Source organism: Peromyscus californicus, unplaced genomic scaffold (assembly GCF_007827085.1).
Source record: "Peromyscus californicus insignis strain IS unplaced genomic scaffold, ASM782708v3 Scaffold_5__1_contigs__length_169319896, whole genome shotgun sequence".
In the NCBI taxonomy this organism is placed as follows: Eukaryota; Metazoa; Chordata; class Mammalia; order Rodentia; family Cricetidae; genus Peromyscus; species Peromyscus californicus.
Window position 1 is genome coordinate 142,014,042 of NW_026294573.1, and position 26,863 is coordinate 142,040,904.

Consider the following 26,863-nt stretch of genomic DNA (forward strand, 5'->3'; position numbering starts at 1 on the left):
AGTTGTTGGAAATTCTGTCCTGATGGACATAGTTTTTTTATGAGATTCAAGTCAGTAACTCAAACAGCAATTTTATTTATTTATTTGTTTGTTTGTTTTATATCCCAACCAAATTTTCCCTCTCTCCTCTCCTCCCCTTCCTTCTCATCCTTCTCTCTGTCCCTCTCAACCCACTCCTCTCAAACTGCAACTTTTTTTAAATCAAACATTCTAAATATAATACAATCCAAAAATATACTAATATTCTGATATTACATATTGATGAATGATAATCAGAAAATCGTAAGCCTTTGTCTTCCTTCCATGTTTATGTCATTATGTTTGACAAGAACAGGAAATTTCGTGTGGATACAGCAGTTGCATGTTATTCATAACACTTGAGACAAGAGTCTCGACTCAGAGCTGAAACATTTGAGAAGGCATTGCTTGGTACTGCATGGCAATGCAACAGGCACAAGTGGATCAGAACCAAGGCTGCAGTGATGCTGCATGACTTCACATGGGACGGAACCACCAGAAACACCTCAGACTCATTATGCACTCAGTTTTGAATTAACTTTTGTTGCTATGAATCCAGAAATGTTCAATGTTGCTACATTTTTTTCAGCCCCCCCAGGTACTCAGAAGCACAATGGCTGTATACTTTGCTCAAGGAAATGTGGGTGGTAGTAGCCTGCGTCACTTGCAGGCAGAAACCCTCTGCTGGTTCAGAGGATACAAGTGGCATCAGTCTCATCTTTAAGCAAGAATAACATGGGAGAGCCTCCCATCATGTCACTCTCTCCACTGTTCCCAAGCCACTGAGATCGTCAAATGAAAATTACACTAGCATGGCCTCCCTGATACCTAAACATGCTAACTGTATATGTAAATGAATCTAGCAATGATCTTCAGTGCTGTCTTATCTTACATGAAGGCATAAAAATCCACATGACCTAATGTTCAATATTACAGCAGATTTAATTGTTGCTTCTACAGGTGAATCTACTAACACATTTCTTATAAAAGGAATAGCCAATAGCCAAAAGGAATACAACAAGCAGAAAAGGAGGCAGTGGTATCAATTGGGGGTTTACAGTACCCCCCATCAGTGTTTTACTGTCTACAGTTTTAATTACCTTTGGTCAACTGTAACCTAAAATATTAAGAGGAAATTTTGAGAAATAATTCATTGCTGTTAAATTGTAGATGAAACTTCACACTGTTCTGCTGTCCTGTCTGTGATCAGAATCAGTTCTTTTCCAGCTTATTCATGCTGCACACTGCCCTCTGCACCACCAGTTAGTCCCTAAGTAGCCATCTCAGTTATCAGAACAATGTTTGTGTTCAAGTCACCTTCGTTTTACTTAACAATATGCAAGAGTGATGATGCTGGTCATTTGGATATGCCAAAGAGAAACTGCATCATGCTTCCTTCAAGTAAAAAGGTGAAAGTAAATCAGAATTTTTGAGACCATATGCACATAAATTTTCTTACAGTGCATTTGTAACACGAATCTTAAAAGGTCTTATTAATAGAAAACCTGAAGCCAGATAGTGGGGTGAACGCTGAAAGATCAGAGAAGCAGAACAAGCCACAGCCAAGCTCATCTCACCAACTCCTCAGCTGATCCTGTTTCCATGAATCCTCAGACTGAAAGCCTCTGAGTCCTCACCCCTGAGTTGAACTGCTGCTTAGTTCCTGTCTCTTCAGGTCTTATATACCATTCTCCACCCAGTCATGCCACTTCCTGGGATTAAACGCATGTGTGCTTTCCAAGCAAAGGCATGAGATCTCAAGTGCTGGGATTAAAGGCATGTGCCACTGCCTGACTCTGTTCCCAGGGTGGCCTTGAACTCACAGAGATCCAAATGGATCTCTGCCTCCCAAGTGATTGAATTAAGGGTGTGTGCCATCACTGTCTGGCCTCTATGGCTAATCTAGTGGCTGGCTCTGTCCTCTGATCCCCAGATAAGTTTATTAGGGTATACAATATAGCACCACATGCATTAATAGTTCTTACTATTATATTTAATACCTTATAGTGCCAAGTTTATAAACTGAGATATACCTCATCTTTGGTAATGGGAATTGATTGGTGTTTTGAGTGCACAACCCCATTGAGAAGAGCAAAGGCTTTATTTATTAGTCAATAAAATCATTTACCTGGCCAGCTCTGAAGGTATTTATGATTTCATCATGGATGTGCTAAACCATAAAACCCTAAAATCCTAGTTGAGGTTGTAGCCAGAGGTTTTCTTGTGCCACAGCAGCTTATAAAATAATCACTCAGAGGCTTAATATTAATTACAAACTGTTTGGTCTATGGCTCAGGCTTCCTGCCAGATAGCTCTTTCATCTTAAATTCACCCATTTCTATTCATCTATGTTTTACCACGTGGCCATGGCATTAACGGTCTACTGGCATCGTGTTCTTCCATGGGTGGCTGAGTCGTGTCTGCCCTGACTCTGCCCTCTTATCCCTGTATCTCTCTTGGATTTCCCATCTGGCTCTTAGGCCTTTCCCTAGGCCAAAACAGCTTCTTTATTAACCAATAGTAGCAACACATATTCACAGCATGTAGAAAGACCATCCCACAGCATAAGGTAATTTTATTCTTGTACTATTTTATGTCAATAATGAAAATTTAGATCCAGCATACATAAAAGATTGTTCATGCTTATTGTAGATCCTTTAAGAAGAAAATATTAGATACAGGGAATAGAACCAAGAAGCAATTCAAATGACATGAAAATAGATACTTTGAAATAAACCTTTGAACAAGTAAAAGGCCAAGGTAAGAGCTTAGTTATATGCTTCTGTAACATTTGGAGGGAGGAGTGAAGAATTTTCTCATTTTTACAGAGTTGAGGCTCCCTGAATGAATTTTGACAAGTATTTTGAATTCTGACTTATTGGAGAACCATGCTGCCTAAGGTTGCAGTCCACCATGTCCAGACAGTTCTCTGAACTCTGTGCAAAATGGAGGACTCCCTTTCCCAATGGCAGTAGGCTTGCTGCTCTCTGCCTGGCCTTATTTAGAAGCTGTCCCTGAGCTTGGATGCCTGAATTATCTTAAGTATGACCTTTGACATAGTCAAAGTACAAATGCTCCCCCTGCCATCCACATGATAATTAGGTATTGTGTTCCAGCTGTATTATAGGACCATGCTGCCAAACACAAATTAGGTAATGCTCTAGCTGCTGTCCCCATCCTATAGAGTCCCCTCAGCCTGAAATAAATCTGAGCTGTCTCACTGAAGCTGACTCCCTGAAGGCTATTTCTGTCATACTCACAGCTGTCTGAACTCTGCTAAATGCTTCTGCTCCTCCTCCCTCATGGACCTGTGGCCAATGATCCATGAGGAGGATCCACACTGGTTTAAAAGTTCCAACAGTTGGGGTTAGGGATTTAGCTCAGTGGTAAAGTGCTTGCCTAACAAGCGCAAGGCCCTGTGCTCGGTCCTCAGCTCTGAAAAAAAAAGTTCCAACAGTAGGAGAATTCTAGAGAGACTATGGAGTTATTATGGGATATGTTTGTGTTTTCAGGGGAAACAAAGTCCAGGACCCTGGTTACATCTTCAAGTTACACAAGAGCTACATGATCTGGAAGAAATGAATTCCCTTTGAGTGATTAGAGCAAGGACCCAAGTTATTTCCATCCCATCCCACCTGGAGAGTACACATGACCCTTCTTCTTTCTCCATTGCTATTTTCCAACCAGAAACAAGTCCTTGCACAGTTGCCAGAATGTAAGTGACAGCAGCTATCTGCCCCTGGTCCTGAATGTTTCATGTGGGTATTCAGGATAGAACATAAAGGTAGATCCTAAGGCCCCACACTGACCTCAGCAAAGTAGATCCTAATGCCACCATCTCCTGACTTCCAAAAGTCCCCACAGAAGAGATTCTACATGACAAGATCTCCTTTGAGAAGTCAAATGAACTTTTCTCAATTTTGAGAATACCTGGTGCAGAGCAGACATTTTCTCATGGTATATATGGCTATGAGTTCTAGTCTCCATTCTACATAGTACAGCTGTTGGCTTGTCTCCATTCATTTACTCATATTTGAGTTTAGTCTCATATTTTTAGAATGTAAGGTGGTTGTATTTGACATGGAATAAATAATGGCTGAAATAAAATCCATTTTTTCCCTCTTTTACATTAGATTTGAAGCTGGTCCATTCAGAGAGGGAAATATATGGCCTTAGCACATACAGGATAAAGAACAGCTAAAACTCAATCATTTAAACCTTTATCTAAATAAAATAGAAAAACAAAATTAAACCCAAGGAAGGTAAAAGAAAAAGCAAAACTTAATAAAATAATAAATACACTATACAGTTCCTTACTACATTTGGCTTGGTTGAAGGGAGAACTTAGCTCTTACATTCTGCTTTACCCACTAAGAGAATGACAGATGACAAAACTGTACTTCAAGATGTGAAGTTTGTATGAATTCTACTTGCTTGGCTCTATATCAAGATGGTATAACAGAAAGGGGACAGAACCATGCTATTTGCTCTTGCCAAGACTCAGTTATTTGATGTTTGTAACTGACAAGATGAAAAGACACCTTTAAAAGGCTATGAGACAAGAAGATATATGGTTTGGATATGGGGGCACACCCTCAAAATGGCATTATCTGATTGTTTTGCTCTTTGATCTTCTAGTATCAAGTTCAGCTCTTCTTTGGACCATCAGTATACTTCAAGAGTTTTCCAGGAAGGAACATTCTACATTGTCCATCTAAGTGCACAGTTAAAGCTCATTTTATGATATGTATGAAAGTAGCTGATGCTGTAAAACATAAAAATCAAGCAACTAGTAAAATGCAGAAGAAAGAGAACAGGCAGCTCTGTGTGGGGCTGCAAAATGAATAGCAGGGACACTTATTAAATACTACAAAGCCATCCTATGTTCTGTGCCATGCACTTCAGAATTTCTATGAATTACCTCTGCTGGCACACCAGATAGATTTGACCAGTTTGGGAACATGAACCAGAAACAAATAAATATCCTTCAGAAGAAAATGGATTTCATTCTGTCCCTTTTAGAATATATCAGACCATAAATGAATGATCTCACATTCAGAAGCTGTTTCATCCTGTAGCTGCAGATGGACAGCTGTATACACTAGGAAATCCCCTTACAAAAGTTTGGCCTTTTCACAGTCACTCTTATAGATGGAGAAAAAAAGAATCAAGTGGTGATTCACAGAATTGAGCTAATGCTGGAAACCCCTCTACAGTGGCTGAGTGAACATCTGAGCTACAGACAATTTTCTTCATGCTAGTCTTGTCCCTCCCTCAGCAGACTAAATAGGCCTGGCCAGGATGGAATCACCTTGAGGTGGGACTTACTAGAGTGTGTCACCCTTGCTTCCATCATGTTCAGTGGAGGCAACAGAACCACAAGGCTCCTTCAAGCCAAGGAGGAAGATTTCATGAGAGATTGGGCAGTTAGGCAGGTGTGACTGCACTCCACCACTGCTTTGCTCCACTGTCATTATTAAACCTTAGCTGAGACAGCAAAGACACAGCAGGCCCACCACAAGCCTTTGTCTTCTTGCAGATACAATGCAGCTGAAACCTGTGCTTGAAGAAGAAAACGGAAACACATGCCACAGTTTGTATTTCTGATTAACAAGTGAGGTGTTTCTTAATGTGGCTATGGCTGAACCTTAGTCAAGAGAGTGGAAACACTGATTGAATTTTCAAGAAAATTAGACTTAAGAAAGTAAAAGAGAAATCCTGTTATCAATAATGGTTGCTGGATCCTAACAGCTCCCTTGGGGGAGGGAGTGAGAAGGTGCAGTATCAATGGCACAGACACTGGGAGTCAGTTGAAGACAAACAACAAACTCACTCATTCAATAATGGGGAAGGCCTTATATACCCTCCTCCCAGCACCCAATCTGTGTTTCAATCTGGTGGCATTGTGTGGTTGTCCCTCATTGGCTGGACACAATCAAAAACTCTGACAGTGACCAGGAACTCTGACAGTGCCTGTTGCTAGGCCCTCAGGCTCTGCAGGTTGGCTTATAAGGAAGTATGTTATGTGCATGCTTTGGCAACTGGTTTAAACAAATTTCCTCAACCCTATGGGTCTGTCCTACTACATATCCACCCTTTTATTTTATTATGTGGGAACTCAGTGGGAGTCAGAATTCTTTGCTCCAGCCTTGTTGACCCCGCCTCAGGGGGAGTCTTCAACTGGATGGTGCCTGTCTTAGATTGGCTTGCCAAACAAGCTCTTACCTGTCATTGACTACCAGCCCTCGAAGAGCATCCATCCCTAGGGAGTCACCCCAGGTGGGGAAGGTTAGACGGTAGCCTTTTGAATTTCAGAAAGCCAGGCATGCATAACCTCCTGTGGAGGGCTGTGAGTTGGCTGTCTAAGAGCCATTAACACCTGTAGAGTCGTCTGAGTGGTCACCCATTGTTGCTAGATGTGCTGTAGGAGACACTTAAAAAAGAGAAAGATTTAAAACACCACCCCATCGATCAAAACATAAGTGAAAGTCCAGGAGGGATCAAACAGCCTCTTGATAACATGCCAAACCTTTTCCAAAATAAAGAGTCAAAGGCCATAACCTCTGCCCTTGTCTGATTTAATTGGAAAATTTCGTGTGTTAGCTGAAATGGATAATATAGAAACTTAGCTAGCTACATATACTTTAGCTAGATCCTGGCCTGCTAAACTAACATTAGCTGACCATAGGCCCTTAATATATTTAGCTAGCTCCTAGCCTGCTAAACTAACATTACTCAAAAGGCATCATACAAAATGAGGAAAAGTGAGGCTCCACAAGTCTTCAGCCTTTAGGGGGGCAATGAGAGCAAGAAAGGGGACTATATACATTACCCATCCTAGGTTATTTACTTCTTGGTGGAAGCAGAATGATCTGTGGCCAGGTGCACATCTCTTGCTAGGACCCATATTGGTGTAGCTGTAAGTAAACTGGTTGCAACTCTGTGGGTTTGGTCCCAGGTTTGGGCACCAACAATGTAAGAAAAATTGTTGCAACAACTCTGGGAAAGGTGTCCTGACTACCTGGAGGTCAGGCAATACCTTGAGCTGCTTAGGACAACTCTGAGAGCTGAAGCTGTAAGGAGCCCTGGAGGACAAGGTATCCCAGACACCTTAAGCTGCTCAGAACAACAGCTCTGCCCTGAAAGTGTCCTGGACACCTCGAGCTGTTTAGCACAGCTCTGATGGCTGGAACTGCAAAGAAGCAGCTCAACCCTGGAAAGGAAATTTTTCTGACTTCTCAGGAAAGTCAGGCCTGGAACTAATGGGGGATGGTCTCCCTGAAGGATGTAGCAATCCTGTTCCTCTCATGGAGAGCCGCTACAGCTGAGCTTTGCTCAGCCTCCACTTAAGGGGGCTTCCTAGCAGAGTTCTATTTCTCCAGCCTAAGATGTTGCTTCTTTTGCTTCACTCTGCAAGAGGGGAAACCCCTGCAGAAATGTAGCAATCTCCTCCAGAGAAAAGTGTTACTTTTCAGCTCTCTCTTGCTCTGTTCACTGAGGGATGTCTCAGCAAAGATCTGTTTAGCTCCTCCTTGCTCTGCTCTTTTAGCTCTCCCTTGTATTCTGCACTGGGGGATGTCTCAGCAAGGATCTTCTCTATGCCAGTGAATGAAGATCTTCACACCCAAAACTCTTTTGAGAAAGAGATTTATTTGGGAAGGAGGAGTCCAGGAGAGTAGCTGACTCTACCAGGGTGGAGAGAACAGCCTTTTTTCTAACTGACCAGGCAGGGAGGTTTACACATGATGTCTTGGGGGTGGAGTCAACCAGGGGTTGACTTGGGGCCCAGGGTTCTACTGTCCTGATCTGTGATTGGTTGGTTTCACAGGTCCATTGGCAAGAGGCAGAGATGGCTCTGATCTGACTACAGATCTGACTCTGATCTGACACAGCAAAACTGTGATTCTTTCTGCCCTGATCTGAGCCATCTTTCCCTAGTCCTGGGCTCCAGGATCAGGGTGGGTTTCTTTAGCCAGTCCCTTTTCCCTACATTAGTGGCACTCTGAGGAAAAACATAAGCATACCCTCTCCCCTGGGTTAGCAGGGGGGCTGGCGGCTGCCATTGGAGGGAGATAGGATCTCTCCATCTAACCAGGGGCAGAGGTGTGTTCCTTGGCAGAGATGCCCAGTGCTTGTAGGCCAGGCTGAGCCCCTTCTAGGGCCTTGAAGGCCAGGTCTGAGACCTGTTGAAAATAGGCATTCAAGCCAATCTGTGCCTGGTACACAGGATGGACATATTCCCCCATGCCCTGTGAGCATATCATAGGCCACTGGGACATTAAGTAAGATATTTGTCCAGGCCTAGGCTTCTGCCTGATCCTCATAGGCTGATCTTCACCTGAGAAAGACTTCAGGCTCCAACACAGCTTTAAGCAAATGGTACCAATTGAAATAAGTTTGTAACTGAATGGACAATTGAGCAAGGACCTGCTGAAAGTAGGGGGAATCTGGGCCTGACTCATTGGCTGCCTTCCAGATGAGGGGGAGATCAGCCTATGAGGGTGGGAATCCAGGGCTGAGCATTGACATTTGGGCCCATGTTGGCTGGGGAGGCTTCTATAGGCCTACAGACTGACATTGGCACAGTCTGTGAGGATTTTAAGACACCCAGTGCTTCAGGAGGGTAGCCACCTCCTGAGGCAGGCAGGTGCTGGGTTAGATCACCTCAAGAATGCCTCGGAGGAGGTATAGCCTCCTGTGGTGGTGGTGGAGCAGAGGAGTGGGGGCAGTGCATGACTTAATGACAGCTGCCTTCTCCTTGACAGATTTCTTGGGTCTCAAACTGACAGCTGCCTTCTCCTTGAAAGATTTTGCAGGGCCCAAACTGACAGCTATGTTCTCCCTGACAGATTTCACAAGGCCCAAACTGTCTCCTCATCATTGGATATCATAGAGATATCTGACATGGGAGTGGTGGGGGTGATGAAAAGATTACCCATCTTTTAGAGGGAAACAGCAAGCAAACAACAGAGAGAAGACAGTCAACAGGGGTGGAATTTGTATCAGACCCCTATGTCTTGTGCTTAATAGGGGACTTTCATGTTTTTTTAGGTCACGGCTATATGCCCACATAGTGTCTCTGGATGAAGGAGGGCATTTGGGAGCCGGGCCTTGGTTCCACCTCCTGGGGAGTTAATTCTTATGTGGAGGCACCTTGTGAACCAAAACAGAAAAAAATAATGTGCCTCCCTAATAGGACAGGCAGACAAGCATGACAGACAACACAAAGGAAGGAAAGAAATGGGGGTCCCAGTGCTTACCTGCCTAAGGGACTGAAAGAACACAACACTGAGGGGCTTTCTCACCAAAACACACTGTCTTGGGAGGCACTGTCAAGCACCATGAGTAAAGGGAGGGAGACATCAGAACCTGTGCTGGCAAAGAGAAAGTAGCAGAAGCCCCACATTCAAGTGCCAGATGTAGCTTGGATCCTAATGGCTCCCTCGGGGGAGGGAGTGATAAGGCACAGTGTCAATGGCACAGACACCAGGAGTTAGTTGAAGACAAACAACAAATTTGTTTATTCAATAATGGGGGAGGCCTTATACACCCTCCCCCCAGCACCCAGACTGTGTCCCAATCTGGTGGCATTGCATGGTCATCACTCATTGGCTGGCACAATCAGGATCTCTGACAGCACCTGTTGCTAGGCTCTCAGGCAGACTTCAGGTTGGCTCATAAGGAAGTATGTTATGTGCATGCCTTGGCAACTGGTTTGAACCAATTTTTTTGACTCTATGGGCCTGTCCTACTACAAATAATTGGCAGCAATTCTGGGTAAAAGATCAAATTACAGTAAACCAATCTTTCCTTAATGAAACTTTCCTGTTTATATCCAGTCTATTGGTATGCAAACAATCTTGTAACTTTGATAATAAACAGTGAGAGATTTTTTTAAATGAAGCCTTTAAGTATGAAAAACATAGACACAAACAATAGAGAAGATAATGTCAAATGATACTTCTTTAAAAACAAATGGGATGTTTAACACCCTGGCCAAGTCAGGCATGATAGTGCATGCCTATAACACAAGAACTCTGGAGGATAAGGATAATATGAACTCCAGGCCAGCCTTGGATATGTAGCAAGGCTAGGGGGAGAATTAACCAGAATCAACAATGGAAAGTAGTATCAGTGTGGTTTATGACTATAATACATGATCATAAGGCAGGCTACCCACTTACTATTGGATCTGGAATGGCCCACAAAGCCCTGTGTTAAAAGGGCTTGGTGCTCCAGCCAGTGCTATCCAGAGGTGTGGAACAGGTAATGGGAAGGGACCTGAAAGGTAGGCCCCTGTCCTTCCTTGTATTTGCCTCTTGGCCACAACGTAAATAATTTTGTTCCATCGTGTTCTTTAGCTACAAATGTGCGGGCATATCCCAAAGAAACAGGGCCAAATGGGAACAGATGGTAAATCTACTAAATTGTGAAGTCACGTGTATTTATATATTTGTGTGGGAGTGAGGTGCTTGTCACCAAGCCCCTATGGATGCCAAAGGGCAACTGGCAGGAGTTGGTCCTATCCTTCCACCGGGTGGGTCCAGGGTTAGCAGCAAATGATTTTACCTATGGCTGAGCTATCTCACCCACCCAAGTCTTTTTATTTTATCTTCTTGCCTTTGGGTATTTATTATAATAACAGAGAACTCACTAACATACAAAGTTAGATCAACAAAATATAAATTTAAAAGGAGAAAAAATAAAAAAGAATACAAGGGTCCTCCCCACATATCTAACAAAGCCAGAATAAACCTGATGCTAAAATTAAACAAGAATTCATAAAAAAGTATAAGAATGGGCTACTACTATATATTAACATAAATGCAAAATCAAACAATCTTAGCAAATTTGAAGTTGAAGATCCAGTGACATCAGAACAGGTTACATAACACCAATCTCCTAATAACAGTTATAAACTCAGGACCAAAGAACAGTCATATGCAGACAGGTATCTGGAGAAACATAAGCTCCAAAAGAAGAGGACACACTGGGAGGATGTAAACTCACTGGCTTCCCACAGCTTCCCTCACTCCACTGCACATAACAAAGAGAGCCTGAGGAGGAAGCAGCATTCTTGTTGGACTCAGGATTCCTATGTAGAGTCTGTGGCTGAGAGTGAATGGAAATTAAGAGAAAGCCTAGTTAAAAGAAGGAGTTCCAAATCCTATAGGAAAGAATGACTATTCACAAACCCTCAACTATTCCTATCATTCAAAGAACCAGACAGAAACCAACAAAAGGTAGAGAGAGAGATCTGCATCTTTTCCCTTCTGGAGGCAGACCTGGAATTCAACCCATGAAAATTAGAGGTACCTGTTTACCACTCTTGATTTTCCACAGAAACCCACAACGAGCTACAGGACCAAATTTAATACAAGTAGATATGTCTTAGAACTAACTGATAGAAAATGGCAGTCTTTTTCCAAGAAAGAGGACAGAATCCAAAGACTCAATAATATCCTTTAAAAATGTTCGATATACAGCAAAGATGCCAGAAAACATGACACCAAAGGTTTACAAATTTCACAGTAGCTAACGTAAACACTGTCATATGACTCATGTGTTGAAATTGCCAATCAAGAGTTGTAATGTAGAAGCCAGGCATGATGATAGGCACCTGTAATTCAATCCTGGGACTAGCTTGGATTGTTCAAGCCTAGGAGTTCAAGACCAAGCTATGCAACTTAATGAGACCCTGTCTCAAAGTTCCATGAGTCAGTGTTAGATAAGCATGCAGTCAGGTTTAACTGTTTTAAAAACAAGACATCAAAACTTAAGATTTGTGCCAAAGACATACACTATATTAACAAAGAATATTTCAGGAATAAACTTGGTCCAACTGCATGAAGCCCTGAATCCACTTCTCGCCTCCATCCCATCATAAGCCGACTTGGTTCATGGCCTCACTGCCTCCACCCAGAAGGTGCCTCAGAATGCTTCTGGCACTACTCGGACTTTCCACCTTACCCTCTGCTGATCTGGTCAATACACCAAGTATTATTGCTAAAATGCAGAGAGATTAGATGATTAGATTTTACCTACCAAACCCTTTGATACTTCTAAATATTTGTGTAGAAATAAAAACCATACTCCTTAGCATTGTATTTATGGTCTCTCTTGGTCATTTTCAGCCCATCTCTCCACTCCTTGGGTCCCCCATTCAAGCCACACATCACCCTTCTCTAAGCAAGTCCTACATATTCTTAAAACCTCACCTTCTGACTGACACCTGTCAGTCTTTTTCATGGTGCCCACATACCTTGGGTGAGAAGCTGTCAACTATACATGCTTTCTCCTGACAACTCCACTGCTTAAAACACTGCCTGGAGCTACGCTTCAGCTAGGAAAAACATTGAAACTTCTGTTGTTGGCCACAACGTCTACTTCAAGAGTCCTTGTTCTAGTCCTGACTGCTCCAGCCCACATCAGCACTGGAAAATTTGACCTTATCCTTGAAAAGCCTCAATGACCTCCAGATGACTAATATACAATACAAGCTAGATGATGATACCATAAGGAACAGAATGAAAAAGTAGCAGTTTGGGGGAGAAAACAGAAGATTTGGGGTTGAGGCAGAAATGTTTTTCAGACATACAAATGGAAATACAATTTGAAAAAGCAATTAGAATGTAGGTCTGGAGTAATAGTAAGAACTGGGAAAAATAGACTGGGAAATTCAAGATACAGTCAATCCATATTATTTGCACAGTGTATATATGTGGAATTACATATGTATTAGAAGTTGTTGCTCACCCCAAAACACAGACATGCCCAGGGAAGCAAACATTTGAGCTTCTGGATGAACTTATTTCCAAAGGTCAAACAAGGTGATGCTATTCCTTTTCCAGATCTTACATGATAAATAAGTAATCCTTTTTGCAGTGTACTTAATGCCACATCTTTCATGGTCTGTGCTTTTCCTTTGGGATCTATTTAAAGCTGCCTGCTAGCGCAGAGCTGAAGTGCTGCCTAGTGTTCCTAAGCAGATGTACCTTAAAGAGAAAACATGTTAGGCAAGCTTCCTTCAAGAAAGAATTATAGTGCTGGGGCTATGAGCTCAATATTAATGAAGCCATAGTATCTATTAAATAAGGTGTATTTACACAAAAACAGACATAGAGCAAGGTTATGCACCAATTAGCTGATAAATGTAAACAGAGGCTTCAAGGACATAACCTTGCATCTCTCTCAACAGCAATAATTCAGTATTCAATAATTTAGTGTTCTTGGCAAGTTCATGGAACACAACTGTGGGTAATGAGAATCAGCTGTATATTCATGATAGGTATAAAAATGGATGATGTTGAATAGTAAAAGTATATATAGCAAGAGAATAAGAGATGTCAAAGCAGAACTCAAGGGAATATTGTTGTTTAGGCCCTGGATGTTGTTGAAGGATGGCCAAAAGGATGGTAAGGAAGGTGGCAAGATGTCCTTGGGAAGTAACATGATGCAATCTTGCCAGGCATTACAAAACAGCTCCAGGTGGTGGTGGTGGTTGGTTGGTTAAATGGCGCACTGCTCGTGGCTGGCTGCCACCTGCCCCGGCCATGCCAGTGGAGAGTTCTGGTCAGAAGAATCACAGCCATGGTTACCTTTTTAGAGCTTTATTGGGAGAGAGGTGGGGGGGAGAGAGAGAGAGAGAGAGAGAGAGAGAGAGAGAGAGAGAGAGAGAGAGGCAGATGGAAGGAGAGAGCAGAAAGAGAAGGGGAGAGAGAGAGGGAGAGAAGAAGGAAGGGGCAGAAAGGAAAGAGAGGGACGCACAGAGGGCCCACCCGCTTTTTAGGCTGGGACGCCGTAGCAGGCTGATGACGTAATTAAGGACTGAATCCTTACATCCCAGACTTTTGCTTATTATAAAAAGCATGTAGATGGGAATAGGGGCATCGTTCCTCTCAAAAACTGCTTCCAGCAGACTTTTGCATGTCGGTTGGCTCTGGGGGGAATGGAGAAGGGGAGTTTTCTGAGGTAGACAGGCATTGTGGAATGTTGTCTGTCATCTGTTTGCTCTGGAGACATGTATCCCTCTTGGCTGTGGCTGGGAACTTTTTGTTTGACAAGATGCTGGTGACACAGAAAAAAAACTTAGAGAGATAAAAGAATCATTATTATTTTATGTTGACATTTATCTTAGGTAGATCTGGCCTGTCCCTATGGATTTTGAAATATGTTAAGCTTTATCAGAGACAGATTATTTTAAAGCACCTGTTTCTTTTATTAGTTTGGCATCCAGGAGACAGGTGATCAATTGTTAAAAGCATCTCACAGTAATAGATGTTTGTATTAAAGTCTTTTTATAGTGCCCAGACACTTTTGGGTCTGGGGGTGTAAATACCTTTTAGCTGTTACAGTTTCTTACTTGATGATCTCTGGACTCCGGTTCTGTGGTGGTCCTGTATCATTAGCTGAACAGTGAGTTAGAACAGGATACTGGGAAGAATCCTGTGGTGTATTGTGTATGACAATTTATTTTTTTTGGAATTAGGGACAAGGCAAAGATCAGGGCCCTGTCTGTATGTACGTGAGAAACACAGGCAGTGGATCGGATCTGGAGTGAAGCAATGAGCTCTTATTTTAGGTGGAAATCTTTTTTCATTAAGTAACTCTGAAAGTGCAATTAAATCTGGTGAGGTGGTAAGGCTGTCCTCTGTACCCAACAATAAAGGAGAGGTGGCATCCCAAAACTCCCAGGACTGAGTCAGTGGCTCTGGTGTACAGAAGGAAAGAAACGGATTGCTTCCCTGCTGCGTTCTGGGTTCCCTGCCATGTCTGTAGCCAAGCCTAGGTCTGTTGGAGGTCTTAGCTTGATGTACCCATGCATCTTGGCGCCTGGGGCAGTCAGCTGACTTGTTAACTTTCTAGGCAGCACTTTTAACAAGGTTGTTGATGGCCTGGCAGAGCATTTGCTAGCTCGTGGCCTTTACCTCACTTAAAACAGGGACACAACAGCTTTTGGGAGTCAGCGAGTGCCAGCATTTGGCAATTTTGTTTTTGGGCTTTTATCTCTTTCCCGGTACACCTTAAATGCCACAGATGACTCTTTTGCCTGTGGGGTCAGGAGCCTTGTTCTCCAGATGCATAAGTTTTAGTCAGGGAGGTCTGGGGAACAAGAGATGGATTTTACTCCATGTCCTGATTTTTTTTTTTCCTGATGATTGGCTTAAGGACAGCTTTTGGAAGATCTGCCAGTAGGCAGACTATAAACTGATCCTTTTGGAAGACTTGTCTGAGGCTATAAGCTGATTTTTGGCTTAAGAGCCATCCTGACTACTGTAAACTTATTTGTATGGATCTTAGCCGCTTCCAGACCCGTCTGTGTTTCTCAAGGCAGTTTGAGAATGAATGGGTAGAGTTAAGGTGAGTTAGGGCGAGTCATGGAGACCGCCCAAACCCGCCCATTTGAGCCTGCCCACTGTCGGTGGAAGTCAGACAGAAAAGGTTGCATGTGGCAGATGCAGAAGTGGGGAAGGAGAAGGGTTTAGAGCTTTAGCAGAAAGCTTGGAGATAAAGTAACTCTTATTTGCCGGCTCGCTGGCAGAAGTTCCCGCGACTCTGTTAAGCAGCCAGGTTTACCGGTGCCCGCCCCTATCCGCCAATGTATCCGCCCCTTTGTCCCATGGCTGTAGCTGAGAGGAAAATAAAAAATTAAAATAACAAACCGGGATCAGACAACAATCTTGGGCGTCCCAAGAATCAGCTCAAGTCACCATTCCTCTTCGTCAAGGGAAGGTGAGGGCTCAGCTTTACTGCAGTTGGTCCACCGTTGAACCCTAGACACCATTACTTCCTCATCAGGAGCGAAAATGTGCCTGCCATTGCCAGTACAGCCCAAGGACAACCCCCAGGGTGTCCATTGCAAAGAATATAGCTCAGACTACAGCCATGAGAACGGCAGACTCACTGTGGTGATGGCAGCTGTGTGGGGGTCCAGCGGCACCAATGTTGGTTAAACGGCTCACTGCTCATGGCTGGCCGCCACCCACGGTGGCCATGCCTGCAGAGGAGAGTACTGGTAGAAAGAATCACAGCCATGGTTACCTTTTTAGAGCTTTATTAGGAAAGGGGGGGGGGAGAGAGAGAGAGAGAGAGAGAGGCAGATGGAAGGAGAGAGCAGAAAGAGAAGAAGGGGAGAGAGAGAGAGGGAGAGAAGAAGGAAGGGGTGGAAAGGAAAGAGAGGGATGCACAGAGGGCCCACTCGCTTTTTAGGCTGGGACGCCGTAGCAGTCTGATGACGTAATTAAGGACCGAATCCTTATAGTGGTGGTGGTGTCAAAAAAACAAACAACAACAACAACAAAAAAAAGGCATGGACTTTTGAGAATACTGTACCTGAATTTAAAACTTAGTTCTGGTGCTTATTAGCTTAGTGACATAAAAATCCATCTTATTTCTCTGCTTTCCACTTACATCTATAATATGAAGACAATACCTAATCCAGACAGCTATTGTAGAAGATATAAATGATGTCTGTGAGTCATGATAATTACCAAGGGTAAACATACTCTATTCTGTCAAATGGTTTAGAAACAAGATAAAAATCTTTCAGTAGATGAAACAAAGCCATTTCTGATCCTGACCTTGGTGATGTTCAGCATAAGTAAAATTACACACATAATGAATTTTATTTAAGTTATTAAGTTGGAGTTGTCTGTGCCTGATGAGTATTGTGGAATATTAGTTAAAGTATGTTATATTCTTTTATCTTTTATGCTATGAAATATTTGTTTAATGGTATAAAGATGCGTCTCATCCTTTTATGGTGCATTTGTTTAACTTGGTAAAGCTGTGTTACTTTGCCTATCTAAAGCACCTAATTGGTCTAATAAAGAGCTGAACAGCTAATAGCTAGGGAGGAGAGAGAAATAGGTGGGACTGGTAGGCAGAGAGAAGAAGAAGAGCTGGAGGGGGCACAGAGTAAGAAGGAAAGAAAGATATATCGAAAAGAGAAAGGTAAGGCCTGGAGAGATGGCTCAGAGGTTAAGAGCACTGACTGCTCTTCCAGAGGTCCTGAGTTCCATTCCCAGCAACCACATGGTGGCTCACAACCATCTGTAATCTGGTGCCCTCTTCTGGCCTGCAGGCATACATGCAGGTAGAACAAATAAATTAAAAAAGACTGAAGGGATCTTTATTTAAAAAAAAAAAAAAAGAGAAAGGTAAAAGCCCAGAGGCAAAAGGTAAATAAGATAATTTAAGTTAAAAAAAAAGTTGGGTAGAAATAAACCAAGCTAAGGCAGGGGATTCATAAGAATAAGTCTCTGTGTATTTATTTGGGAGCTGGGTAGCAGGACCCCAAAGAGTAAGAGTTAAAAAACAAAAGCACCAACAACAAAAAACTACAGATGAGGATCTCCACTGATTCATCTTACTATTGTGTTTCTTGACTCACCAAGAATGGAAAAGGTGCTGTGAAGACAATCAAGTCTCTGTCCTAGTTATGGATCTCTACTTCTATTCACAGATTCCTTCATATAGATCCTAAAAATACATTCCTTTATAATCCAACTTATGCTTATATCTCTAATCTAGGTCTCTCCTAGATTAAAATCATGCTTTGCCGTTTCTAAACAGTCATATAGTATTTTGCTGACACGCTTTATTTCCAATATCTGTGTCTTAGAACACATCTGTGCCTTTCTTTATTTGTGGTCCTTCCTGGTCGAAGGTCTGTGGGAATTAACTTCATCAAGGTTCCACATAAAAAGGTATTGGCTCTCTGGGTCATTTTGAAAGGACCAAGCTTAGACACCACAGCAGGCTGCTCACTCTCTCAGAGGTCAGGCTGAAATTTCAGTTTCCTAAGACTTGAACAAGCAGTTTCTGGGAGGGCCATGAACAAAAGACATAGTCCTTGCAGTACCTCCCTTTCTGCATATACTCTGACCACTCAAGGTTCAACCAGCTGTTTACTGTCTGGGACCCCTCACCAACTTAGAGCTACATGCATGGGTCAAGGACAGAGCCTGGGCCACTGAGTCAGCCCCCACAGTCAGTACGTACTAGGCCAGCCAGCCTCCGTGGCAGCTCAAGGACAAAGCCTGGGACTTGTCCAAGCCTGCTCCAAAATGGTAACTGTAAGCCCCAAATAACCCTAGCCAATTAAAAGTTACTAACATGATTGCCACTCCCATAAACCAGTCCTGAGTCTGTTCCTATGTAGTCCATGGACCCCAAGCCCCCTTTGCTCTAAAAACTCTGCCCCACTGCTACTCAGGGACTCTCCTGCTCTGCTGCTGTGTCAGACAGACGGAGAGTCCCGAGTTAACTCACAATACAAAGACTCTTTGCTTTTGCATGGGATTCAGTCTCTTGGTGGTCTTTGGGGGACTCTGGGTACAACAATTTCTTGTCAAAGAAGTAATGGGGACGTTTAAGGCAAAACGGGTATTAAGAATATCAGGACAGCAATGAAAGGTTTGGCAGTCCATATTGCTAGTTACTAAAAGGTGAATTTACAATCGTTTGCCTTGCTCCAGCACTTCGTGCACACTTGGCAATATATGTGGATACATTAAACTGGGGGAGGAAGGTCTTCCTTTACCCTCCGAGTCTCAGCTGGGCCTGAGAAGGAAACCGAGTTAAATATATTCACAGGAAGAAATGGCACAAATTTTATTGAAAAAAAATTTTTTTTCATATTAATGTCTTCATAGGAACCTGAAGGCCTATGTGGCTGTATTTACATACTAGTGGCAATTATGCAAAAGGGGGCTAAGACGTGGGTTTAATTCTAAAAGGTCTGTTATAGAACCCTCAGTTTCAACTTCTCTAGCTGGTAAAATTTGCTGTTTTTTCAAGAACATGTCAAAGCAGCACACCACAGGCTGGCACCCAGCATGGGGCGCACAGCAGGTACCAACCCAGTATTCTCCATTCACATACAGGCCTCGCATAATACTCTTTGCAAACCTTATTTACAGATTTATTCTGTTATCTGTTACATCTTTCCCTCGCTACCTTTCAAGTTTCATAAAGGCCTGGACTTCTTTTTTCAACCTTGGCAATCCTTGGGAGATTTAAGTGCCTGGGATAAGACAGGAAAGAGTTAAATCAATCCCGGCGGGGTAGGGAGGTGGGGGTGGGGGTGGGGAGATGGCTTAAGAGTCTCCATTTTCATTGCTTTACTGTGTCCCTCATCCTCAATTCAGATCCAGGCGGAGAGACGGATGCACCATCCAGTCCTTGGTAAGAGAAAATGAGAGATTCGACCAAGACTTGAAAGTTGCAACATTCATCTGTTGAGTTAAATGAACCTGGAAGTCAATGCTGCGCTCTAGGACAACTACAGTATCTCCCAGCGGGTGGCCGAGAGACTGCAGACAGATGTTCGGAAACTAAAAGGCTGGAGGGTCTGGAGGAACGGAACCCCACCGCGAGAGTAGCAAGGACTAACGTAATGGCCACACGGCTCCATCCCCTCCCGAAGGGGTGGACACCAAGTGGGTCCGCCCCTCCCCGGTCGCTAAGCAACCAGCCCCGGAAGTCGCGAGTCGGGGGCGGGCCCCGAGAGCGGGCGGAAGATGGCGGAGGGCGGTCGCGCGGAGCCGGAGGAGCAGGAGAGGGGGTCCTCGAGGCCACGGCCCCCGAGTGCGCGGGACTTACAGGTGCGCAGGCACGGAGCGCGGCGGCGGCGGCGGCGGGCGGGAGGCGTGGGCGTGGCGGACGCGGGTCAGAGCCCCTTTGTACCTCGCCTTGCCCGGACCCTGCCCGAGGAGATGATAACCAGGGTCTCCCCGGGAGGCGCTTTGCAGGGTGGCGGGCGTGGAAACCGGTGCCCGAACCTCGGGCGCCAGGACCTGGATCCCTTCGCCACGCGCCGTGCGCCAAGCAGCTGTTTAGAATATCGTTTTGCGGGGCTGTCTGGGTGGCTCCCGATTGATGCTGCCTGCCTTCTGGAGAGTTGCTATGGCCATCGCTTAAAAAGTAACTTAAAAATAATGCATGTTGGTTTGTTCTCCTGGATGCTCTTTCAGATTTGAAGACTTACACATCAAAAACGGTTTCTTTTTCTTTGTTTCTTATCAAAAAGCTGCGTTTTTTGCAGGAGAGAGCTTAAAACAATTCAGTCTGTGGTTAGAGCCTACTTGTAAGAGGCAGTCCATAAAACAGTGTAACAGAAATAAAACTCGGTAATGTTATGACGCTGACATTCGTCAGCTGAACACTTGTCCACTAAATGCTGTTTTATCAGTCGCTAACAATACGTACTCATTTTAGGCATTTTTCTATCTCCTCATGAGATCATTGATAAAATTCAACAATTAAACATATGTTAGGGGTTATAGTTAAGAATGAATGAGCCTGATTTCTCAAACCTTCACAGAGCATTTTTAATAGCTGGTCTTCATTCTTTAACCAAACATACTGACCACTTGCTGTTACGACTTTGTGCTGAAGTTTGGGGAATTTGGAGATATATAGGACATCAAATCCATAAGTAGTGGTGGATAGTGTTGTATGGTATTAAATTTTGTGAAAGACCACAGATTTGAAACAGGCTTGTAAACTAGCCTTAATAGCCCAAACCAATGTAAAGTTATAGTGGTATTAATTGAGCATTGGTTGGTAACAGGTGACTCTGAAGCCACTTAACTAGTTGTCTTAGTCAAGGTTACTATTGCTGTGATGAAACATCATGACCAGAGCAACTTGGGGAGGGAAAGGGTTTTATTTGGCTTGTGCTTCCACATCACTGTTCATCATCAAAGGAAGTCAGGATAGGAACTCAAACAGGGCAGAGACCTGAAGCCTTGGAGGAGTGCTGCTTACTGGCTTGCTCTTCATGGCTTCCGAGCTTGCTTGCTTATAGAATCCAAGACCACCAGTCCAGGGATGGCGCCACCCACAATGCACTGGGCCCTCCCCCATCAATCACTATTTAAGAAAATGCTCCATCTTATGGAGGCATTTTCTCAGTTGAGGCGCCCTGTTCTCTAGACTGCAGCTTTGTTAAGTAGGGTAGTAAAGGATGAGAGACAAGAGTGATGGGATGGACCTGATCTTGACAAGAGTTTTGATAGGCATTTAAAGATGTAAAAACTAAACTCAATGATGGTCAGCAGTCCACCAAACTTACAAAGTGCGTGCCTAAGTTAAAGTTTGGATCCAGCTGAGAGAGAACAAGGGGTGTATGAACATGGGAGGGAGAAGAAGGGGGAGATGATGGAATTATATTTTGATTTCCAAAAAATAGGATCTATGTAAAAAATTTTAATTCAGTTCTTAAGAGGTCAGAGCCATTGATTTGCATTTCTAGGGAAATTGCCTTTTTAGAAATTCACAAGTTGATGCATCTGTGAGAGATAGGATGAAGGGGGAATAAAAACAATTAGGAAAGAAAAAAAATGGTTTCTAGGTGTCTTGAGTGTGTATTTTCAATGTGTTTATTTAAAGGTCTATCTAGTCTTGGTTAGCCAGGGGATGTAGCTGGGTGTTAAGAGTGCTTGTCTAACATGTAACTCTGCCTGTGTCCAGTTCCCAGCCCTGGAGAAAGACTGGCTAATTTGTGCCTCAGTTGCTTATTCTCCTTTTCCTTCTGAGGAAAGAATATGCAGAGATAGTTGCTTGGTGGGGGAGAGGGTTTGTTAGATTGTAAAGAGGGTGGGAGCCCGCTTGAATAGCCACTAGGAGCAGTAAGGAAATTCGTTTTGTTTTGCTTGTTTTTTGAGACAGGATCTCTCACTACACAGCCCTGGCTGTCCTGGAACTCACTGTGTAGACCAGGATGGCCTCAGAATCACAGACATCCTCCTGCTTCTGGCTCCCAAGCACTGGGATTAAAGGCATGTGCCACTATTGCATGGCTCAAAAATTTTAAATTATTGCCCAAAATAGCTAAAGTAGAGGGGGGGAGAACCTGTAATATTAGACTAATATTTTAAATTCTATTTCAAGGACAAATATATTTTTACTTTATTTAAAAGGCACCCAGCTATATATCTGCAATGTGTGATTTTGCAGTATTGCTTTGTAAATGGTTAAAACCTATATTTAATTCATCGTCTTATTTTTTTTAGCTCTTTTCCCAGAACTTGATGAAATTTATGTCTGATAGACTTTTAAGCAATACTTTTGAACTTGTTTTATGTACTTGGGTTTTGAAAACGGCTAAGTGAAATTATATTGTGAGACCGATTTAGAGAAATTGGCAGTAGCTTGAACTGTCTTCAAAAATTCTTTAAAACCTGGAAGAAAGTTACACAGGTCCAAATGCGAAAATAGTGTGTTGCCAAACTCAGTTTTTGAAATTATTGAATAGTTAATTAAAAAATTATGGTAACAGTTTTTTTCTGTCATAAGGCAGTTTGATTAATTGAATACTATGAGACCTCATGAGTTAGGTTGTTTTGGGAAGACAACATCTTTTGAGGCAGCAGTCTTCATTTTTTCATAGGGAATTATTAATACTCAGTTTCAAGTTAATGTCTGTTACTCAGCTGTCTAGAAGTCTGTTTCCATTGCTAACTGGATAACAAGCCCATCCGTCCTTATGTGTAGTTGGCCTTGGCAGGACTGTATGAAGAGGAAGTGAAATGCAAGTCTTCCAAGCCTGACAGACCTACAGCTGCAGCCTGTAAGAGTCCGCGAACACTGCCCCATCGGTGAGTGTGGCTTCCAGTCGTCCACCCTGCATAGCACACGAGCCTGGACTTATTTTAAGTGACCCTGAGGATTTTTTAAATTAAAAGTTTTTGAATAGATAGATATAGAGATACTATTCTAAAGTTTTTATAGTCAGCGAAAAGAAACTTCTAAAGAATTACCTTGGTGTCTGATATTATCATAGTCACCTTGTGAAATTGTATCTTGAATCCTGTTTTCTCAGGCATGATGGCTCTTGAATATTTTTTTCATGAGGCTCATTGAGCTCTGATGAAATGTCTAGGTCCTCTCCTTCCAAAATAGCATCCATGTGCAGTCTTATCAGTTGAGGCCAGTGGGTTTCTCACCACCGTCCACGGGGCCTCTGTGAGTCTTTGGTCCCCACTGAAGAATCTGTAAATTCTGAAGTTTCTGTGTGTGCTTCTGTACTGTGATGCCTACTCTAACAGATGATTTCCCGGGATGTGTTTGTTATCATTAAAATCTTTGAGCTATAAAAAGAACAGACTAGAGGACTAGAAGATAAGGATCACATATATTGTATCGTGAATATTATTGATTTTTCTGGTATTACATTAGAAAGCAAACTTCAATTTTCTTATTATCTCTCATTCTCAAAAAATGTAGTTTTATCAGAAGTAGAAAAACTCCCTGGTTGTTAGGTTTTGTCACTTCACATTCTTTTGTAGGGGAGACAATAATGATATATATCTTCCTGTACTTGAATGATAAGGAAAAGCTTTATAGTTTCTCCCCTATATTTTCTTTTACAAATTTTAAAGCCCATAGAAAATGTAAAGGCTAGTAAAATAAGTAAACACTAAATGTTTCACTTTTATTCCCTGGTTGTTAAGGTGTCACACGGCATTGCCCTCACTCACGCATGCTGACAACAGATTATAGCCATCATGACACTCACTTCTAGATATTTCATTGTGCATCACCTAAGAATAAAGTATATTACCTATGTAACAAAGTATAGCTTGAAAGTTAACAGTGGTGCCATGATGTCACTGCTTCCAGCAACCTTTGGGAATTTTGGGAGCCAACTAGAGACTGCTCATTGCATTTGATTTTTCCTGTGTTGAGTTTTGGATGCAGGGCATGCTCTCTTCTTCTTCTTCTTTTTAAATCTGTTTTTAGCTTACCTACATAATCTAAAATTTATTACATTCACTTTTTTAAAAAGTATACACCAGATGTCTCAAAATGTCCCACATTCTAGATTACTGTTTCCTCATAATTAGATTCTTGTTAAACATTTTGTCAAGAGTACTAGATAAGTGATACTGTCTGCTTTTTATTATATCACATCAGGAGCCATATAATTCCAAGTTTTCCCACTCTTGGTGATATGCTCACTTGGTTAAGGTGCTGACCACCACATCACTCCATTGTCAGGTACAGTTTGTCTTTGTAATCAGCAGGTTGGTATCTCGGCATGGTTTGAATATACTATCCTTTGACTTAACTCTTATTTGTTAGATATATGAGTGTATGTAGATGTGTGTAATATTTTCATTGCCTCCTTAATGTATATATTCCTCCACTCTCCCAATTTTTTAAAGTATTTAATGTGTTTCTGTACCTAAGTTTAGTCTTTGGCTCCCTAGCTTGAGCACATGAGAATGACTTAATTTTGCTTTTAGTGCAATAAACCTAATATTTGAATTCTTACAAGATTGATATGTAAATATTTTCCCTGTGCTTCACGAATTAATTCTGTGATTAAGAGTTCAAGGTGGTCCCAGGCTGCCAAGGAGATTCAAGCCAGTTTGAGCTGCCTCAAAATACTAAGGTCTGTGGATGTGGCTCAGTGGTAGAGTTTTGCCTAGCATATGCAAGGCCTTGGGTTCAATCCCTAGAACTCCTTTTTCTAGGGGATGAATTTACTTATGCACTCTGAAAAATTTTGTTGTTTGTAGTTTTAGTTTGATAATGCTCTTTTGTTTGTTTTGTTTGGACATGTCATGGATTAAACTTAGTATCCCATACACATTAACTGTATACTTCCAACTCCTGAGTTGTACCTTTCCAACCAGTAGTATAGTTAGTAAAGACTTTTTGCTCAAGTTTGACCTCAAGAACCATTTACCACTCAAAAGGATGAGTTTCTTTACAAACTACTGAGACATTTTAATCACTTAAGGTACAGTGCATACAGAGATCATTAGCAATCTTTTTTCTAAGCATGATACTATTTTCACTTCATACAACAATTTATACTTCCCTACTTTACATTCAGTGAGAACATTTGCTCTGTTTGCTGTTCCACTTTTACTTTATATAGGCAGCTGCTAATTGTCATGTCCTCCTAGGGCAGTATTAGAAATCAAAAGTTATATGTTGCTTGTCATTTTGTTCTTGTGATTTTCAGGGTATCATATATAGCCTAGGCAGGCCTAGAACTCACTGTCAATCAGGCTACCCTCAAACAGGCAATCCTCCAGCCTCAGCTTCCCAAATGTTGATATTTCCAGAGACTGCTAGCACCACCACACCTGGCATACTGACTTTTTAAGCCAACTGTACTGGTTAGTTTTTGTGAGCTTGACACAAGCTTCAGTCTCCTGGAAAGAGGACTCTCAATTGAGAGATTGACTCCATCTGACTGGCCTATAGGCATGTCTGCGGGGGCATTTTCTTGATTAATGAATTATGTGGGATGGTCCAGCCCATGTGGGAGGTGCCACCCCTGGCAGGTGGTCTTAGGGTGTATAAGAAAGTATGATGATCAAACCATAGAGAGCAAATTAGTGAGTAGCATTTCTCCATGTCTCAGCTTCAGTTCCCACCCCCAGGTTCCTGCCATTACTCCCCTCAGTAATTGATAACCTGTATAATGGAGTAAACCCTTTTCTCCCCCAGTTTGTTTTTGGTCAGTAGAAGCTAAATAAAACACCAATGTATTTTCATTATCAAAAATATTAGACATAGTGTGGTCTATGTGTTTAGCGTACAAGAAGAAGTGTGTAATCTGTAGAAAAACCTTCAGGATAGTTTGACAGCTTCTTTAACAAATTGACTCATGAGAGGCTGTATACAAGAAGCAAAATGTAGGCCATGTCCTCCACAGATCATGTAGCATTGTTTTGAGAATTAAAAGAGATGGGCTGTACAATATGCCTAGCATAGGCCTTAAACAATGACTACAATCTAAGTCCTCCCTGAAGGTCGGGACGAAGAGGCGCAGACAAAGGGACAGGAGAACACAGAAGGAGAAGCTAAGGACCAGTACAGATGAGTGGCAAATTAGAGATGTTGGGGACGTGGAAGTGCAGCCGGGTTGAGCCTCATGGATACATCACCCGTGCTGTCACACAAGTCTCGACTCCTATGAGGGCCTTGTGCTGGATTAAATGCTTGGCTCCTTAGTGTATTTTGAGTGAGGAGACTTAGATGTTCCTTTTGCAGTTGGCTCCCGTTAGTGTGTTGCATTCATTTAGAAGTCACTGAAATACTAGTGTGCATTAAAGTTCATTCAGTGAAAAAGAGCTACAGCTACAAGACTGCTGCCTCTAAGCAGAGATACCTCGCAGAGGCTCCCCCGCCACACCCGGCGTGTGTGTGTGTGTGTGTGTGTGTGTGTGTGTGTGTCTTTTTCATTGACCTCCCCTAGTTTGTTTTCTCATCTGGAAAATGAGGATCGTTTAGTTATAAGAATTGAATGAAAATATATTTGGCCTTCAATATTGATTGTTAATCCTTTTAGGAAAAACTGTATCTTTTAAGAAAAAAACCCTATATCCTTTTAGAAAATAAATATAAAATTACAGCAATGGGAGAAAAGGATGTTAAGTGGGAAATGTTACTGCACCAGCTGTAGATACTCTTGGTCCTCTGTCTCCACAAGGAACGGCTAGAGAATTCATGAAGCACCCATCCAGCTCAGGATGTAAAGTACTCAATATGGAGACTTATACCAAAGCTGCGGAGGCCTAAGAGACTGATCAGTGAGCCAAGACCAGCACCCTGAGTCTTGCACCCTTGGAGATGGCTGTTTGGCTCTGACAAAGATGCCACTGCAGAGCATCGAGGAGGGGGAGTTTCATGGCATAGTCAAGGGAAGACATTAGTACTGGCCTCTCCCTTATGTAACATGCAGTCATTAGTTCCAGATGGATTTCGGCTCTGAATATAAAAGTTCAGACAGTGGGGCTGCTTGAAGAAAATACAGTGCTGCATGATAACAATCTGGTAAATCTTTTCCTGTGACCAGTTTTCTCAGTTCGTTGTCACC

The 26,863-nt window shown here is 42.6% G+C and overlaps 1 protein-coding gene and 1 pseudogene across 3 annotated transcripts in view; both read left to right on the plus strand.

Moving 5' to 3' along the window:
* The first annotated feature begins 4,396 nt into the window (after positions 1 to 4,396).
* On the plus strand, positions 4,397 to 5,304 carry LOC128097797 (autophagy protein 5-like; annotated as a pseudogene).
* Positions 5,305 to 19,190: 13,886 nt separating this feature from the next.
* Ubxn2b (UBX domain protein 2B) overlaps positions 19,191 to 26,863 on the plus strand; it is a 56,479-nt gene continuing 48,806 nt past the window's right edge. Inside the window, exons 1-2 of one of the 3 annotated variants that reach the window (XM_052716037.1) lie at positions 19,191 to 19,625; positions 22,519 to 22,622. In XM_052716037.1, the coding sequence (XP_052571997.1) occupies positions 19,542 to 19,625; positions 22,519 to 22,622 (188 nt within the window). In that variant the 5' untranslated portion in view covers positions 19,191 to 19,541. The remainder of the gene's footprint in view (positions 19,626 to 22,518; positions 22,623 to 26,863) is intronic. The other 2 variants (XM_052716036.1, XM_052716035.1) reach the window with 2 other exon arrangements.